General features: G+C 36.8%; 2 protein-coding genes across 2 annotated transcripts in view; both read left to right on the top strand.

Annotated features, from left to right (window-relative positions):
* LOC117290923 (serine/threonine-protein phosphatase alpha-2 isoform) overlaps positions 1-18453 on the top strand; it is a 39055-nt gene that overhangs the window by 11825 nt on the left and 8777 nt on the right. Inside the window, exons 3-4 of the mRNA XM_033772497.1 lie at positions 11958-12188; positions 12432-12536. Of these exons, the coding sequence (XP_033628388.1) occupies positions 11958-12188; positions 12432-12536 (336 nt within the window). The remainder of the gene's footprint in view (positions 1-11957; positions 12189-12431; positions 12537-18453) is intronic.
* Positions 7129-10453, top strand: LOC117290924. Its single transcript, XM_033772498.1, has 3 exons — positions 7129-7311; positions 7496-7752; positions 7965-10453. The coding sequence occupies exons 1-3, from the start codon at positions 7275-7277 to the stop codon at positions 8193-8195; spliced, it is 525 nt and encodes a 174-aa protein (XP_033628389.1). The 5' UTR covers positions 7129-7274; the 3' UTR covers positions 8196-10453.

The raw sequence follows: 18453 nt of genomic DNA, 5'->3' as shown, positions 1-18453 counted from the left end.
AACAAAGTCAGAAGATGAGGGAATTTTTTTTTGAATTTTTCTTTTTTTTTGAGTTTTTTTTTCACTGGCCACTATAAACATTTGTAGCTGTTCTGGTGGTGCATACAGAGGTACATGTAATTGTTATTTCACGACAATGCCTGAAAATGAGCTAATTAGCATTGTAGAGAGTAATAGAAAGATCGGTTTAGGGAGCCCAAGCCATGCTCGCCCTTAACTTTTGGGAGATGCTACTCTTTTTTTAAATTCAATGTTGGCATCTCTGCAAGGCCATTTTCAAACCTTTATTTGTTGATGATTATGTTAACATACATTCCACTGATTTCAAGATGGTGGTCAACTTTCCAACCCATATTTATTTCATTGTCACTGTTTACATGCTGTGCAACTGAAATTGAATAAAAGTTTCTGAATTGTTTAAAGTTTTTTTTGCAGCACTCGAATTGCAAACTATTACCCCAGTAATTAACTTACCCCATTTTACCCCCTCCCCTTATTCGTTGACTTAATTAAACTCCCTTCTGCTTATCTGAAAACAAATCATCAGAACAAAGAATTGTTGAAAAAATCATACAGAAAAAAATATTAAGAAAATTAACTCCCTGCGTGCTAATCTGAAGAAAAAAGATCAATTAGTCTCTGGCTCACCACTACCCCAACTCTGCGAGACAAACGAGCCCCACCCACCCCACGCCATCAACCCACCAACAACCCAGAGGCTCAGCTAAATCCGATGATTTGGAAAAATATATATTTTTTTTTCTTTCTTTTTTTATATAAATATGATTATGAAAATTAAAAACGAACCCCCAACCCCTTAGCACAAAATAATTTGCCTAGCATTTAGCTAAACGTGTCTGTTGTATTGTGCATGCCGGCGTTTATGCCACGCTAGACTGTGCTAAATAAATACTATAAAAATGTAAACACCACACCTAATTAAAAAATGCTTCTAAAGTTGGCACTTTTCTGCCACTCCAGCCCTGTCGCCTTCCTGCTTATTTTTGCATCTTTTGTGGGATGGCATGCTGATTAATCAATAACAAACTTGATGGAGTATGATGATTTCCAAAATTAGGGCTCTGCCGTTACCTCCATATAATCCGATTTTGACGTTTTACAATTCCACGTTTGTTGTGTGTACACAAACATGTGTTTGGCAATGAAAAACAATGTCGCAAGGCAGGCAGATCACTGGTAGTGGTGGGTCACAAACATTAATCCAGTACAAGCCTTGGACACCAGCGAAATAGTCAAGGGAAAAACATACTGTATCCAGCCCCGGCCGCGCGCCTCCCCCGCCCCATCCGCTACAAATACAGATCTCAATAGACAAAATCAGTGCGAAAACGCGTAATTTAGTGTAGGGACTTGTAGCGAGGTTATACATTGGAGTAGTCTGGTGCTGCGTTTTTAGTAGTAAACAGCTCAACTACGTTTGATATGGTTACCATGCCACGTTCTCGACACATTTTTTATTGCACAGAAGCATCATTGTGAAAACTAGTGTGCGGGATCGTACGTTCCGATTTTACCTCCATATAAATTAAATGGGTCACAATGTTAACATTAATAACATTTTCGAATAAATAATGTTATGGAATCAATGGAAAAGGGCACGACCGCCAAGTGGCCGTAAGGTACGTGATTTTGGTCAATTTGCTGGGGCATCGGGGCAATGGCCGCTGGTGACCGCTGTAGAGGTCGAGGCCTGATCTTTCTAACAATATGCATTTCATAACAAATGGTTTCAAACGCTTTTCATAGACCAACTCGACTGAACCAAGGCAACGTGTTCCTTTAAATTATGGCAACAGGGTTTTCATAATAATAAAACCATATTTAAGTTGTAGATTTGGAGATATGATGACCCCTAGAATTGATCATTGGTGGTTCCAGAATTTTCATGATGCTTTGGTGTGGTACCTAAGCAATGTCGTCCACTCTGGACCATGTGTCAATCCCCCCAGTAGCCTTCAAGAACCGCACCTCCACTTTTTTGCGAATAGAATCAACATCTTGAATCTGAAAGATGAATGAATAAGAACTGTGATTACACAATAACTTCAAAAGATTATCTTATAGTATCAACTACTACAGGTGATACTTACATCTTATGATTACTGATACCTAAAACATGTAAAACGTAGTATTTGAGCTGCAATACCTCATCTCTTCATATGGAGTTTCCAAATGTGATAATTAGCTGTTTCGTAGCGAAGTGCAGCGAAACAGCTCTGGTTTTTGTTTAAGTTTGTTTTTTGGGGTTTTGTTGGGTCTGTTTCAGCACTTGCGATTTTTTGCATAGTTCATAAATCGAAATGTGTCGAAATGTATCACATCCCTGCACATACACACAACTGTAGGTTATGTTACAAATCTACACTTAAAGGGGCACACCGGCTTACCATTTACGCAAATTTGGGGTGTAGAATCATAAATAATGTATTTATAGATGGTTGCTGTAAAAAAAAAAACATCAAAATGTCACGTAATTAGCGAAAAATGATTTAAAAAACAAAAGCGGTGAAATGCCAGTGTATACGTGTTTCCAGCCATTGCTACTGTCAAATCTTCGTGACGTTGTCGCACAATGTTGTAAGTAGACTGGTGCTTTGTTTATAGCAACATTTTACTATGGCGCAGCATAAGGATCCAGGTTATCCATGTATTATAAACAACCAGCATAAGGGGACAACAAAAGGGGACAACAATGGCTCAATAGCACTTTTAAAACGGTTTTACCACAAGGATGAAGACAAACAAAACATGACTGTTAAATGTATAATTAAAAAAAGGGTCTGCGTAAATTAAATAAATTTGATACAATCCGCGGATCTGAAAATCACAGAATTAACATCCACTTTCCATGTTTTCAGATCCGCGGATTGTATTAAATTTATTTAATTTACGCTTTTAAAGGAACACGTTGCCTTGGATCGGTCGAGTTGGTCTTTGAAAAGCGTTTGTAACCGTTTGTTATAAAATGGGTAGAAAGATGTTGTAAAAGTAGAATACAATGATCTACACAAATATGCCTCGAAATTACACGGTTTTCCTTTTACCTCGTCGACTACCACGGTCGGCCATTTATGGGAGTCAAATTTTGGACTCCCATAAATGGACGACCGTGCTAGTTCGCAAAGTAAAAGGTAAACCACGCAATTTCGAGGCAGATTTGTGTAGATCAATGTATTCTACTTTAAAAACATCTTTCTAACCATCATTTTATAACAAACGGTTTCTAACGCTTTTACGCTTTACAGTGCTTCGTATACCACCGACCATGTGTGAAGTCTGATACCTTACAAACGAGTGTTGAATTTGTATTAAAGACGTCTACTTGCAACATCACACACCCCTGTGTTGCATGGATTAAAAGTAAGGTCTTGTTTCTAAACGTCTTGCTCAGTATGTCGACCAACAGTGATTAGCTTCTGACTACACTGCTGTCAAATTTTCGATCAATCTTTTTTTTGACGCCCTTTTTTTGATGCACATGTAAAACAATGTTGTCTGTTGCAGTGTTTCAGTGGTAATTTGACCTGTCAAATCGGAATAATTTTTTTTTGTGGCAGCGAGAATGGCGTAAGTAGGTATGTGGACATTTCTCGATTGGGTTTTACAGCCAAAAACGCCTCCTAAGGGATAAAAAAAAACCTGCTGTTCTATCATGTTACCTTTTTTCCCCCTTATAATTTAAAACTTTGGTCTTTAACAAAATATTCCGTTCCAGTAAATAATCTGAGAAACAAGCCATGCGGTCTTGTGGAGTTTTCCCCCACATTCGAGCCCTGGATAGTATCGGCAACTGAGCGAAACGTGGTGCAGTGCAAGGCACATTAGAGGCCGCTTAAAAATTGTTGATGTTTAATGCAATATTAAAAATAAAACATGTTGTTTGCATTGTCTTGAAAGGTGGAATTTTCTTAGAAAAATGAAATTGCTCCCATTATTGAATGTTTATCGTAATATAGGCAAATTGAGGAAATATTTAACACAAAAAGCAACTGAGCAAATAGTCCACTCCGTCGTCGTTTCCAGACTTGACATGTGTAACTCACTTCTATATGGTCTTCCTAATACTCAAATTGAACGACTTCAGCGTATTCAGAACTATGCTGCTCGTGTTGTCACCTTAAATAAAAAGTCCTGTCATATAACTCCGATTTTGAAAGAATTACACACTGGTTACCCGTAAGCAGTAGAGTTAAGTATAAACTTCTGCTTTTTGTGTATAAATCACTCACCAACAATGCCCCTGCATATATTGATGATCTACTCAAAGCATACAATCCTCCTCGCAAACTCCGGTCTTACAATTCTAGTCTCCTTATTGAGCCCATATCCAATCATTCATGGGGAGACTGATCTTTCTCACATGCTGCCCCACGCCTATGGAACAAATTGCCAGCACTAGTAAAATCATCTGTTTCTTTAACACAATTTAAGAAAAACCTTAAGACACATCTTTTCAACCAAGTATTTGAGAAAATGGTTTGAGTTCTACCCTTCGATGTTTTCTTTGATATTGCATTTGTATTGTATTTCTCTTCAACATGTTCTGGATTTCTTCTTAGCTTAGGCTTACGTTTCAATTTTGGTTATTGTACATGTAAATATTATTCTTTGTATTTAGCGCCATGAGCACTTTGATGGATTTGTGCGCTTCATAAGTTCTCATTATTATTATTATTTATTATTATTATTATATCATTCCAAACACGTCCAAGTGTCAGGGGAAATATTTAAATTCTGTTTGGGTATTGTTAACTGTGATTTTTTTTTCTTTTCCAATAGTGCATTTTGATGGGAAAAAAGTAAAATTTTTACGATTTTATAAATTGTAAAATTTCAATACAGCTCAATGTACACTTGTATCAATACTTGGTTTGAGGTACTCTCAACGTGTTACCAAAATACACTATTTTAAATATAATTACTAAATAATCTGGTTTCAATTGCTGCAACTTATAATTTCCCTCCTACTAGTATGGGCTCATGTAAAAACAATAAAAACTATAGATAAATTCTCAACCACCACTTCACAATGAACCTCCAAAAACCGTAATGCGTGTTACTTTGTAATGCGTGTTACCAATGTAATGCATGTTACCAAGGCCATTACACTGTATACAATGGTCAGATGGGCCCAGCAAACAGTTTAAAAACAATATATTCCTGCCACTATCCAAGGCCTTGTAGACAAGCATGATGTGATTTAGGTGGAATTACTTTGCGACATCCTATGGCAACCATGGCGATGGAATCGGGGGGGGGGGGGGGGGGTGTCAACTAAGCGATTCTAAGCGTCTGTAGAGTTAGTTTTTTGTGGTATATGATGGGGAATATCAGACCTTCGTTTATAGAAATAGAAGGAGCTCTTTTAATCGCTCTCCTGAGAATACTCAGGAGCTCAACTAAAAAATCACTCTTCTTAGATTGTCCAGGAGCTCAATTTGTTTGACTAGCATAGCATACTCAGTTTATGATTACTATGGTCTGGTCGGATCGGACGTACACAAATAAAATTTACAGACAAAAAACTCCCATGTGACAAAATACGGCACGATTTTAAGGTTGTAAGTTTCCTTTTTTCTAAAATGTTTTCACATTTGATACAAAGTATTAGAAAATACACATTTTCTTACGAGAAAATACGTCGTTGATCCATGGTTGATAGTAGCAGTTCTAGTATTGCACGGACCGACGTATACAGTAGCGAGTTCGTAAAGCTAGCAATCTGTTAATTGCGCTGCTCAATCTCGAGATTGCACAACAGATGTTGCTTGAGCTACGTACGCCGACGGTATGCGCTTCGCCCTCGCATTTGCGCCGCCTGGAAATGCGCTCAAACTCCCACATGACACGTCAAGTCTTGTCTCAATGCGTTTATTGCTGGTTCGCGTAGATTTTACCAATAGAGGGCGTTTAATATCACGCTAGTGCATCGTTCCAAAGCGACCTCTAGCATTCAATGTTTCTTTTATCTATTTTCGCACGCAAAGTAACAACGACTGGCGGGTTTTCTGCTTTTGTGTTATAAATAAAATACACCGTAATGATCGAGGAGAAGCGCTGTCGATCGCGCACCTGAAGACAGCCCCAGGAGCGCGAGCGCGATCGCGCTCCTCAAAAACGAAGGTCTGGATTATTTCCCTGGTGAAGTAATGGAAATAAGTGAAGAAAATGACTTCTGTGTTTCAGGGATGCACCCTGCTGGAATTAGTTGGAAGTTGGCCAGTCTTAAAGATGGCAAATCATGTTATTTTATATTAAATCATATTCTTAGGAAACTGTAGAACCTGTATCGCATGCACTAGGGGCCTACCAATTTTGTGATATGGGTCTTTCCACGAAGTTGAGCAACACCTGTTGTTATCCCATATTTTATAAAACAAACCTCCAATTCACAATGATGTTCAATTATTGAAGTATTTTCCTTATGTCCATCAGTCAGCACCTTTTTAATGCATCTTGGCAAAACCGTCAATTTTCAAACCTCATTGAAGGAGAAGTCCCATGTGGAACTGTGGTGATGGTGCAAGACTTTGCAGAGAATTTCATGTGCATCTGTCAAGATGAAATTCAGTCCGCCCACTGGAACCATTCCAGCGCCACCATTCATCCCATTGTTTGTTATTATAACTGCCCTCACTGCAATGTCAGCACTATGGAAGAGTCGTTAGTTTTCATCACGCCCAGACAAAAAACACGATTATCATGCGGTTCATCATTTCACATCTCTAGCCGTAAAGCACCTGGCTTCCAAATTGGGGCCCCTACAACAGATTTTAAGATTTTCGGATGGTGCCTCCTGTCAATACAAGAGTAAGGGGCCCTTTCTTGATGTAGCAATGTCCAAGGCAACGTTTGGAATACCAATCATCTACCATTTTTTTGGATCACGTCATGGTAAGGGTCCAAGTGATGGCGAATCAGCTGTTGTCAAGCGCCAGGCATCTCAAGCCGTGATTGGGGGAGAGTTTATCATCAATAATGCTAAGGATCTTTTTAACTTCTCCAAACTGATCTCCAAGCAGCCTGTGAATGGCAAATGCCTCCATTTCCAGCGCTCTGTTTTATGTGGAGGAAATCGACCATCTTCAAGGACACGATAAAGTCGATTTGAAGACACTAAAAGGAACTAGGAAGCTGCATTCCATCAAGGGCACACCAGACGGAGCTGTAATGACAAGAAACTTGTCATGTTTTTGTCACTCTTGCCTTGCCTCTGCTGAAAGTGGGTGTGTGAATGAGACTATGTGGACAAAATGCAGAAATCTGTCATTTTCACCAGACCACCGAAAGGTAGGACCTAAAACTTATATATCAAAATCACAAAAATGTTTTCAGCCAATGTTTTATTAAATTCGTTTCATATGTATCACAAATTAATTATTCCAATTAAAAGACTGTTCGATTAAAACAATAGAAAAATGCACAATTAACATACAACTGACTAATTAGCCATGCTTTTTTTCCCTTGATGCAGTTCTTGAGTACAACCTCCCAACCGACTCAACACCGACTGCTTCCAGCATCTCATCCAGTGTTGCAATCCACATTGCATCTAGCAATGCAGTCGGCAACGCATCCAGCAGTGCACCCAGCATCAGATTGGGCAACGCATCCAGCAACCCATCCGACACCGTATCCGACACGGCATCCAGCATCGCAATAAATGATTTTGTGGCAGTGCAGGTCTCCTGTGTGGGGAAGCAAATGACGAAGAAGATGCATATCGCAAAGGTAAATTGATTTTGTATAATCTAGTGAAATGGAAGTTTATTTAATTTTAAGTTAAGTTTGATTTTGTTTTATTTCATTGACAATCATAAATTTGCAGTGACTGAAAAAAAATGGAATATAAAATACTTACCTTAAAATGCCAAGCTTCAGTCATGTGTGATTTGTTTGCAATGTTTTGTTGATATCTTCATTTTTTACATTATTTTTTGCAGGTCATTAACATTCTTCCAGCGGACCAGTTTGTGCTTTCATACATGATGCAAAGCAACAGCCATAACAACCTGTACACGTGGCCGCCTGGAGAGGAAGTTTTTTTTGTTCACCCTATATTAGATATTATTTGTGTGCTCAAAGAGTCACTTACATTTATTGGTTCTCGTATGTTTTCTCAATTTGACATGTCTCACGCTCAGCAAAAGTTGTCTTGCACAAACGAACAGTAATTTTTAACTAATAAACTGCATGCGGTATGATTTGGATGTACATGTAACGGGAAACGGTTTCCCGTTACATCCACACCTTCGTCATAAACTGACGCTGTACTTGCATTTGTTAATGTTCCCATAAAAAGTGTGTTTCTTATTAATAGGGTGCTTAGTCTAACAAATCATTGCCTTTATACTACACATGGTTTTGTTTTACATCCACGCCCTGTGAATTCCTTAACGATAATAACAAAGGTGTGTTGTGTTGGCAGATATTTTGCACAGAATCACTGATATACATACTACACATGTATATCTAACTAAAAAATGTGGGTTATGTTGGCATATATTTTGCACAGACAGACTGATGACACAATGCATCTTGGCTAAAAACTGTTTCTGACTTTTAACTTATAAACTGCATACGATTAGATTTGGATGTACATGTAATGGGAAACGGTTTCCCGTTACATCCACACCTTCTTCATAAACTGACGCTGTACTTGCATTTGTTAATGTTCCCATAAAAAGTGTGTTTCTAATTATACATGTACAGTGTAGTAGGGTGCTTAGTCTAACAAATCATTGCCTTTATACTACACATGGTTTTGTTTTACATCCACGCCCTGTGAATTCCTTAACGATAATAACATAGGTGTGTTGTGTTGGCAGATATTTTGCACAGAATCACTGATATACATACTATATCTAAAAAAAAAAAATGTTTCCCAGTTTATAATTACTCTCGTGTTGAAGGGAAAAGTTTTTGGGAGTTGATGTTTAGCTGGTAAAACTGAAAACTATACATGATGTATGATGTGGTTTGGATGTAATGGGAAACGGTTTCCTGTTACATCCACAACCTCTTCATTAACTCTTGCTATACTTGCGTCAGTTAAAACACTAATTAATTTTCTGGTAATTTCTGTCTTAATATGGATCGACTGTTATGTGAAAATTAATAAATGAAATTATCAAACACAGAAGTGTTAATGCTTATGATGTATAAAAACTTTGTTTTAGTTTGGTTGGAACAAGACAAGAAAATACTTTGATTGTAAACGACAACAAAATGTTTTGGGCAATGGGAGTCTCAAATTCTTTTTAAAAAATTTTTTTATGAAAGGTTCACCCAACCTCAATTACTACATAACCTTTCGATGATGAAATAAATTTTCTATATGTTCTGATAGCTTCAACTAAAATAAAAATAGTTTCCAATGTTACATCCAGAACCTTCTAGTCTTCACTATATTCGGTGCCTAATTATAGTTTGTCTGTCAATGTTATCATTTTCATTTTTTTTTTTATGTGAAGTATAAACAATCAGCTATCCAAATGTGAGTCTTTCTTCAAAATCAAAGAAACTTGAATTTTTGGCCTGTATGTCACCATTTGTTCCTCAACTTCATGGAAAGACCCATATGTAGACGACTAACAAAATAAATAAATAAAAAGGTGTACAGCTCTTGTTTTGCTCTTCAAATATGATGTGCAACTGAATGGTTGATAAATTTGAGAATTTGTAACTGAAATGACATCGACAATGTGGCAGGACAAATTGTAACGCGTGTTGCCGTAACGCACACGTGTTACCTTAAATTTTGAGATATGTAGAGCAAAACAATAAAAAAGGTCTATACTTACTATTTTGCTCTTTAAATATAATGTGCAACTTATATTGGTCAAGATTTTAGAGAAATTGTAACTCAATAATTGAAATGACTTACAAACAATGTAGCTGGGAAAAATTGTAACGCGTGTCACCATAACGCGTGTTACCGACTATTTTGCAATTTTCTAAAAAAGTAACACTTGATATTTTTTTATTACTCCAGTTTAATAAACCTTAGCATAGTACTTGATGACAATATAAACCAATTTGTTGTAGACTGGTTACTTTAAGGACAAAATTGAGATAAAGTTTGATATTTTTTTGGCCTTTCCATTCAGCGTAACGCGTGTTACCGATTTTTTCTGAGCTCTCTCAGCTAAACCAGTTGATCTTTCATTTTTGTTTGATTATTGGGATCTAGCCTAGAACCTTGGGTTTACAAAAGATGAACACTCAAATCAAATTAGTCTTGCAGCCAGAGAATGGAGAATGATGAAGGACCCTATAAAACGTAATGCGTGTTACCGCGAAATCGCCCACTTGCATATTGTACTTTTACATAGTGTGCATGGTGTTAAGGGCCTCGAATTTAACACTGGACCACAGGCCCAGTTATATTAGCCCCGGACCAGTAAACTTTCGACCGAATAGCTTTGGCAGTCTTGTGTCTTTTGAGAAATGAGTAAAACAATGTCATGAAAATAATTTTCGTCTCAGTTATCATAAGACAAAAATTATTTTAGCAAGTGAAAACATACTTTCATGGCATTGTTTTACTCATTTCTCAAAAACTACAGCACCTCAGCAAGTAATATTTTAGGTCACTTTCTACTATCATTATCTTTGAACGGTGTAAATCTGTGGACATTGTGCTTTGTGTTACAAAAAAAAAATCCTCTAAAAGCTCAACTCGTCAGTTGTCTAACACCTTTGTTATAGAAAAGTCAACTAGTCAAATCTCAAGTTGGTGCTAACAATTCTACCTCCATGGTTTAAAAAAATTTGCCTTGACCTGTGTCCTAGTAACGTACAATTAAGCCTGGACGATATGACGTTAATATGTGACCCGCTCAATCGTAATGAGGAATGTCGAGTAAATTTCATTTTTGCGTTTATCATCCTAATCCAAACAAGCAAATCTTAACGTTTAAAACAAATTTAAATCAACATCATACGACCTTCCTGTCTGAAGCAATGTGGAATTTTTGACGACCTTGACGCTTAATTTTACGACCTGTTTTGGAAAACATGAACGCCAGAAAAAAAAAAAACGTGACGTCTCACACACTCATTAAAATAACATTTTCTTTACGAAATGAAAACATCAATTTTTAACCCCCGTAGTCAGACAAACAAAATAACCAAACGTACAAACAACCCAACGAGAAGTTGAGTTATAATGTGTAGACAATTTCAACAATAAATTTGACACTTTTACCTGAAATTTTAGAGCAATTTGCGTTAATATTTCCAACTTGAAATGCGAGTTTCGTTCCATCAAAACAGAGTAAGGACAGCTGTCAGCATGGTCAGCGATGCATCACATAATTCCCCCGGGTATACTCGGCTTGAAGACCAGGGAATATTCGCTATTTACCCGTGCATGTTTCTCATGATTTTAGCGATATTTCTTACCCAACACGAAGTTTAACTTAGAGATTATTCCTTTGTAATTCAGAATTATTTGGGTTTGGAATAATTCAACCTTGAAAAACCTAGTATGAATGGTTTTAAATAAGAAATCAATATTTTTGTATCAAGCATAAATACTGCAAAATATACATGCAAATTGGAGCGCAAAATTTGCGATTCACTTTTTAAAATTGCATAGCAAATCATTCAAATTGCATCGCAATTTGCGTTGCGATACAGGCGAAATCGTTCCCTGGATATTGCTGTGCGTGGTCTTTTGTCAAGGTGGTTTAAGCTAGTTTTAACAATGTCATCTGACTTTTTGAAGTGGTGAAGTTATGAACTCTGTTGAGTTCCAATTTTGTGCATAAGATTAGGCCCAACATTGAGAAGTTTGATCTAGAAAGCCAACCTTTTCAATAATCTTAGACATTTTTAAAATTTTATTTACATCTTTTTCTGTCTTTAGAAAGTGTAACAGTTTATTATTCTATGATAACCTGTGTTTGTTTGTTTTCTTGTGTTTATCCCAGGTGACATACATGGCCAGTACTATGATCTTTTGCGATTGTTTGAGTACGGTGGGTTTCCACCAGAAGCCAACTACCTCTTTCTGGGGGATTATGTTGACCGTGGCAAGCAGTCCCTGGAGACCATCTGTTTGCTGTTAGCATACAAAATCAAGTACCCAGAAAACTTCTTCCTGTTACGAGGCAATCACGAGTGTGCTAGTATCAACAGAATCTATGGTTTTTATGATGAATGTAAGTTCTTTTGATTGGAATTTTAAATTAACTTAATTTCTTGTCAAAATGAAGATCATAACTCAAGAAGGACTGGGCATATCAAATTACATGTAAATCTTGGTATACGAATTGGTTTTGGGATACCCAGAATCCTGTTTTTTTTTAGGTTCCTGTTGTAATTTGTTTGTTGTTTTAATTCGAGTTTCACATGCATGCGGGATTGTGGAACTTTTAATTTTTTTTATTATTATTTTGTTTAAGGTAAGAGGAGATACAACATAAAACTTTGGAAGACATTCACAGATTGCTTCAACTGTCTACCTATTGCAGCTATCATTGATGAAAAGATATTCTGTTGTCATGGAGGTAAGTGAAAGAATTTCAAAGTACTCAGTCAGTGTTCTCCACAGACTTTTTTTTTAGGAGGGCGGCATGACGTAAACAAAATGGCGCCCGTCAATATGACGTAATCAAAATGGCGCCCATTTTGATAAGAAGTCATCGGACGTGAAACAAATGTTTGAGAAAACCATTTTCTTAAAATAATGTATCATCCCCTGGGCCAGACGACGCTACCTACCTATTGATCGACATCCACTTCGTTTGGAACAACCTTATTTTAAAAACTAAATCAAAACTACTATTTGTTATACATTTTGCTTTGTGCGCCGCGCCAATAACCTCAAAGGGATGATCGGCATGCCGCACGTCGGAATTTAGAAAGCGGGTGATCGGACCATTATCGGACGGTCTTCGTGTGCAATTTTCAAAACGAGAAAACAAAAACAAAAAAAAACCCCACATTTTTGGACGATCTTTTCCCCAAGTTATGGCCCTAAATAATACTTCTTCCCTCCATAACTATTTTCATGAATTAGTGATCAACGGTTCGGTCGTTAAGAACTTCGTTTGTAATAAAATAATATAGATTTAACGATCGATAAACGCACCGAACAATTTATTTATCAATGAACTTTGCCCCACATCGCGCACGCCCTCAATGGGCGAAAGTCGACATGTTTGAATATGCTTCGATGCTGTACATTGTACCATTCCGTACATGCGTGCGGCACACTGTGTGGCAATTCTTTCTCAGTTTGTGAACGTGCGTATTGTGTTGGAGTCTATCAACGGCCAATCACAGCGTGCGGACTGTGCATGCACAATGCATGCAGTGGAGATTCCCATGTTCTGGGCGACGTCGACGATGTGCGTGGTGTGTGTGCATGGTTGGTTGATGCACTCGGCATACGAACCATGTGGCCGTGTGTACGTCGTGTTTTGACATTTTGTTTACGATCGCATTTCTGATGCTATAATCGGCTCTGGCTTGTCAGGAACTCGTTTGATCTTATTAAATGCTGTCTAAAAATAGGGCAATTTTTGGGCAGGGCGGCCAATAATTTTAGCAGGGCGGCCTAAATTTTAGGAGGGCGGCTCGCCCTCCCAATTTACGTGTGTGGAGAACACTGCTCAGTTGATTTTTTAAAAGTGGGAAAAAAATGAACAGAAATAAATACTATAATCTTTGGCATAGAAGCCCTTTATAGGGCCAATGATATTCCGCATCATGGAAAACGGATGGAATTCGGGGAAATCCGCCCTTTGAAACGGAAAAGGGGATTTCAATTTAGAAAGAAATTGTTTTCTCTCTTTTTCCCCCCATTTTTTCCCCTTCATGTTTTTCAGTCTAAATCTATTGAAGTTGCATTCTTTATTAAGCTTCTTTTTTGTTAAACTTAAAGTTACAGAGTTGGTTTTGCTAGCAAAAAAGTTGCCGACAGTGTAAGCACTTTATGTAATCCACCACATACATAAACTGACAAACCTGTAGAAGTTCAAGATCGATCGGCCATCTGGGTCACAAGAGAATAGAGAAATTTTGCATTGCATCGATGCCAAAACAAAAATGAATAAAATATTCACTGAGCGAAATCAAGCCTATCACGCCTCAGACAGGTACGTCTGACACTGAAATGTACGTCCGACACCACTATATTAAATGCCGTTTCTTAAAATTCAAATTTAAAAAACCAAAGTCTTGTCGTGAAGTGTATTAACATAACAGAGGTCTGATGAATCCATAAATATGACAAATTGCATTAAAGTTCAAACACACCACAGAGTTTGAACTACAAATATTGGTTTTCATAAAAAGGCGTTTCTCTGACATCCCTGATACTTCGGCTTTTAAGGGCACCAAGGCAAATTTCAAAGGGCATCAAGGCAATCATAAAAAGTTGCTAAGGGCAAAACTCCCGAGTTGGCTGTAAGAAATAGTTCTTCCAATTTTTCCATTTTAATCGATTGCTTCATATACCCAATGATCATGCACTAAACTAACCCACTGAAAAAGAAAGCATTCATCCAATTAAAAAAGGAAAACAAGAACAAATCTTACACTACACAATAAAATAATATTTTCGTTCATACGGAATCCTACTACTGGTCATGCACGTTGTGTAGTTTTTCATAGAGACGCTAAAATTCCCACGTAACTGCACCATTTGGACACGATGTTGACAGAATGAATGCATGCGGTGCGCGACAACTTTGTGTACATGATGGTACATTACATGTACTAAGCATGTAATTTTTGGGGACCAACCACTTGCTTGAGCATGTGCAGACACGTCAAGTCTTTGTCTCAAGGCGTTTGTTCCTGGTTCGCAGAATTTTTCCAATAGAGGGCGTTAAATTTCACACTACCGCATTGTTCTGAAACGCCCTCTAGCATTCAATGTTTCTCGTATTTTGTTGTCGCACGCAAAGAACAACGACTAGCTGGCCTGAAATCTGCTGTTGTGCATTACTTGCGTGAAATTGGGGTATATTTCTTTGCGTGAAATGTACACAGACATCAGGACTGTTTGGCTTATTTTCAAACTTGGACATCGTTGAATATAATTTTTTTTCTGGGAGGAAGGGCACGCCGTCAATGATGAAGAAAGGGTTTTTGAAGGGCATTGCGGCCATCGGTAGGGGCAGCGACGGCAATTGGGCAATTGCCGTGAAGTATCAGGACTGCTCTGAGTACATGTATGATCGACACCATGGTGGTTTGGGCGAATGGCATCTATATCCAAAGATGTGGATGAATAAAATTTTTGATAAAATATCTTTAGTGACGGTTTTTTTTACTTCTATCCAGAATAAAAATTTCTTTTGTTGAAATCACTGTAATAATACACTATGTTAAATCGTCTGAAATGTATAATCGACACCATATACAAAATAATCAACAAGAAATTTACAGTATTTTTCAGAAACAAAAATTGATTGAAATTAACATTTATGAAGTCAGCAGTGCAACTTTTTACAAAAGTAATGTTTGTAAGTGACTCCCTGGGTATTAACAACCTTTTTGGCGTGCTGCAGAGCAGTGCGAGCCTATGTAATACCAATTTCCGGCCGTCCGTCCGGCCGTCCGCGTTAAAGTTTTTGGTTTAAGTTTAAGTCTTTGAGTTGAGTTGTTTTTGGTATATATACAAGCCATTGTGAGATTGTTATATACAATTGCCAGTCATTTCAGTAATTTTCAGGGTTTTTTTTTTTTTTAATAAAAAATTGTTTTTGGAATAAAAAAAGTTTTTTTTTCAGGCTCGAACATTGACATCTGGATTTAAAAGAAACAAACTCAAATTAAAATCTTTAAGTTTGAAATAATTTGTTAAAACAAAAATCAAACTCTCTGTCACTGGTTCCCGTCGAATGAGCTTAAACAATAAAGAACATAAATGATCATAACTCCAGATTGCAATGATGGACTGAATTGAAACTTAAGTCAAACATTGCTTCTTACATGTAGTTTCATATAAAAAGATAAAACTCAAATAATTAATCACAGGTTTTAGTTGAATGAGCTAAAACAATGAAAAACATTAAATGGTCATAACTCCTTATTGTAATGATGTACTGACTTGAAACTTAAGTCAAACATTGCTTCTTACATGTAGATTCATATGAAAAGATAAAACTCAAATAATTAATCACAGGTTTTAGTTGAATGAGCTAAAACAATGAATGGTCATAACTCCTTATTGTAATGATGTACTGAATTGAAACTTAAGTCAAACCTTGCTTCTTACATGTAGATTCATATGAAAAGATAAAACTCAAATAATTAATCACAGGTTTTAGTTGAATGAGCTAAAACAATGAAAAACATTGAATGGTCATAACTCCTTATTGCAATGATGTACTGACTTGAAACTTAAGTCAAACATTGCTTCTTACATGTAGATTCATATGAAAAGATAAAACTCAAATAATTAATCACAGGTTTTAGTTGAATGAGCTAAAACAATGAATGGTCATAACTCCTTATTGTAATGATGTACTGAATTGAAACTTAAGTCAAACCTTGCTTCTTACATGTAGATTCATATGAAAAGATAAAACTCAAAGAATTAATCGCAGGTTTTAGTTGAATGAGCTAAAACAATGAAAAACAATGAATGGTCATAACTCCTTATTGTAATGATGTACTGACTTGAAAGTTAAGTCAAACATTGCTTCTTACAAGTAGATTCATATGAAAAGATAAAACTCAAAGAATTAATCACAGGTTTCAGTTGAATGGTCTAAAACAATGAAACATTAAATAGACTTAACTCCTTATTTCAATGATGAACTGACTTCAAACTATTGCTTTTTACATAGATTCAAAAGAAAAGATTTAAACCTCCCTTTGTGCATCACTGGTTCCAGTTGAATGAGCTGAAACAATAACAGCCTTAAATGGTCATTACTCCTGATTGCAATGATGTTCTGACTTGAAACTTAGGTCAAATGTTGCTTCTTACATATAGATTAATATAAAGAGATAAAACTTAAAGAATTAATCACTGGTTTCAGTTGAATGAGCTAAAACTATGAACACATTGAATAGGCATAACTCCTTATTTCCATGATGTACTCACTTGAAACCTAAATCAAATAAAACTCAACGAGTGCATCACTGAAGAGTGCAAAGTTTTAATCAAATAATTATTGCTGCTTAGATGCATATAATATGAAAAGATAAAACTCAAAGATCACTGGTTCCAGTTGAATGAGCTAAATCAATGAAAACCTTAATCGATCAAATGATTGTTTTTTCTGTCAGTCATTGGTTCTATCTGGTGATCAGCAGCTCGCCATGGCAGCTTCGCTGTTCTAGTTTCTAATTAAAAACATGAAACAGAAAATCATTGGCCCAACGTTAAACAATCGTGCAGCTAATAAGCCAGGCAACCATGTTTCATGACAACATACATGAATGTTACAATTGACACTCAATGTTGATGAAATTATTGTGGGTAAAATCCAAATGAAATTGTTGATCGGAATTGCTAACGTTCATTTCGGTACACATACAATAATTAAAACACGATGGACATAACCACATGCTGACTGTTAAGTATCCACCATGCGTGCACTTGGCCTTAGAGACAACACACAGTGCACGGTCCAAAGTCCAAGCTCACCAATATTCCAAACGCTGTGATTGGTCATTGGTGGCTGTTGATAATTACCATATGTGATTCAATGTAGTTGGCGTTCATGAATGGCATGAAAAGGCTTGCCGCATATTGTGCAGCACGCCTGCAGATGTAAAACACACAGCCGCTGGATTCATTGCATTGTTTCTCAATGTGTATTGTCAACTGATCAGTGATTCACAAAGATGTACTGACTTGAAACACGAAGTTTGTTGGAAAAAGATGGAAAAAGTGTAATTTAGGGCAGAAATTAAAAGGACACGCTGCCTTGGACCGGGCGAGTTGGTCTATGAAAAGTATTTGAATTTTTTTTACTAAATGCATATAGCTGGAAAGATGTTTTAAAAGTAGAATATTATACAAATAATGAATGTTTGTGAGTGCAAAGGTGCGAATATGTTCATGAGTTGGAAGATGGAGTGTTCTATTCAACAAGGCGGATGAAGAAGTTCTCACCATCTTCCCACTCTCGTCCAGAAACAAAAAGAAGCAACAAAATAGTTGCAACATATCCTGAAGCCAGAAAAACGGTTATTTTTGTAAAATGTGTAACCAAAAATATGGAATTGTGGGTGTCGCTGTCTGTTTTGTGAATAAAATTTCTGTGACAAAAAAAAACGTTTTAAAAAGCAGCATAAATAACCATGTATGTGATCTAAAACATGATTGCGTCTTTATCACGCAAGCCTTGCTTAAAATAATCCCGCAAAAAAACCCAAAACAAACAAAAAACAACCAAACCGCGCTTGTGATCAAATTATACTGCGTCTTCATATGCCCAATCGGCCCGCAAAAAAACC

Source organism: Asterias rubens, chromosome 5 (assembly GCF_902459465.1).
Source record: "Asterias rubens chromosome 5, eAstRub1.3, whole genome shotgun sequence".
NCBI classification, from domain to species: Eukaryota; Metazoa; Echinodermata; class Asteroidea; order Forcipulatida; family Asteriidae; genus Asterias; species Asterias rubens.
This window is presented reverse-complemented; position numbering and strand designations above follow the sequence as displayed.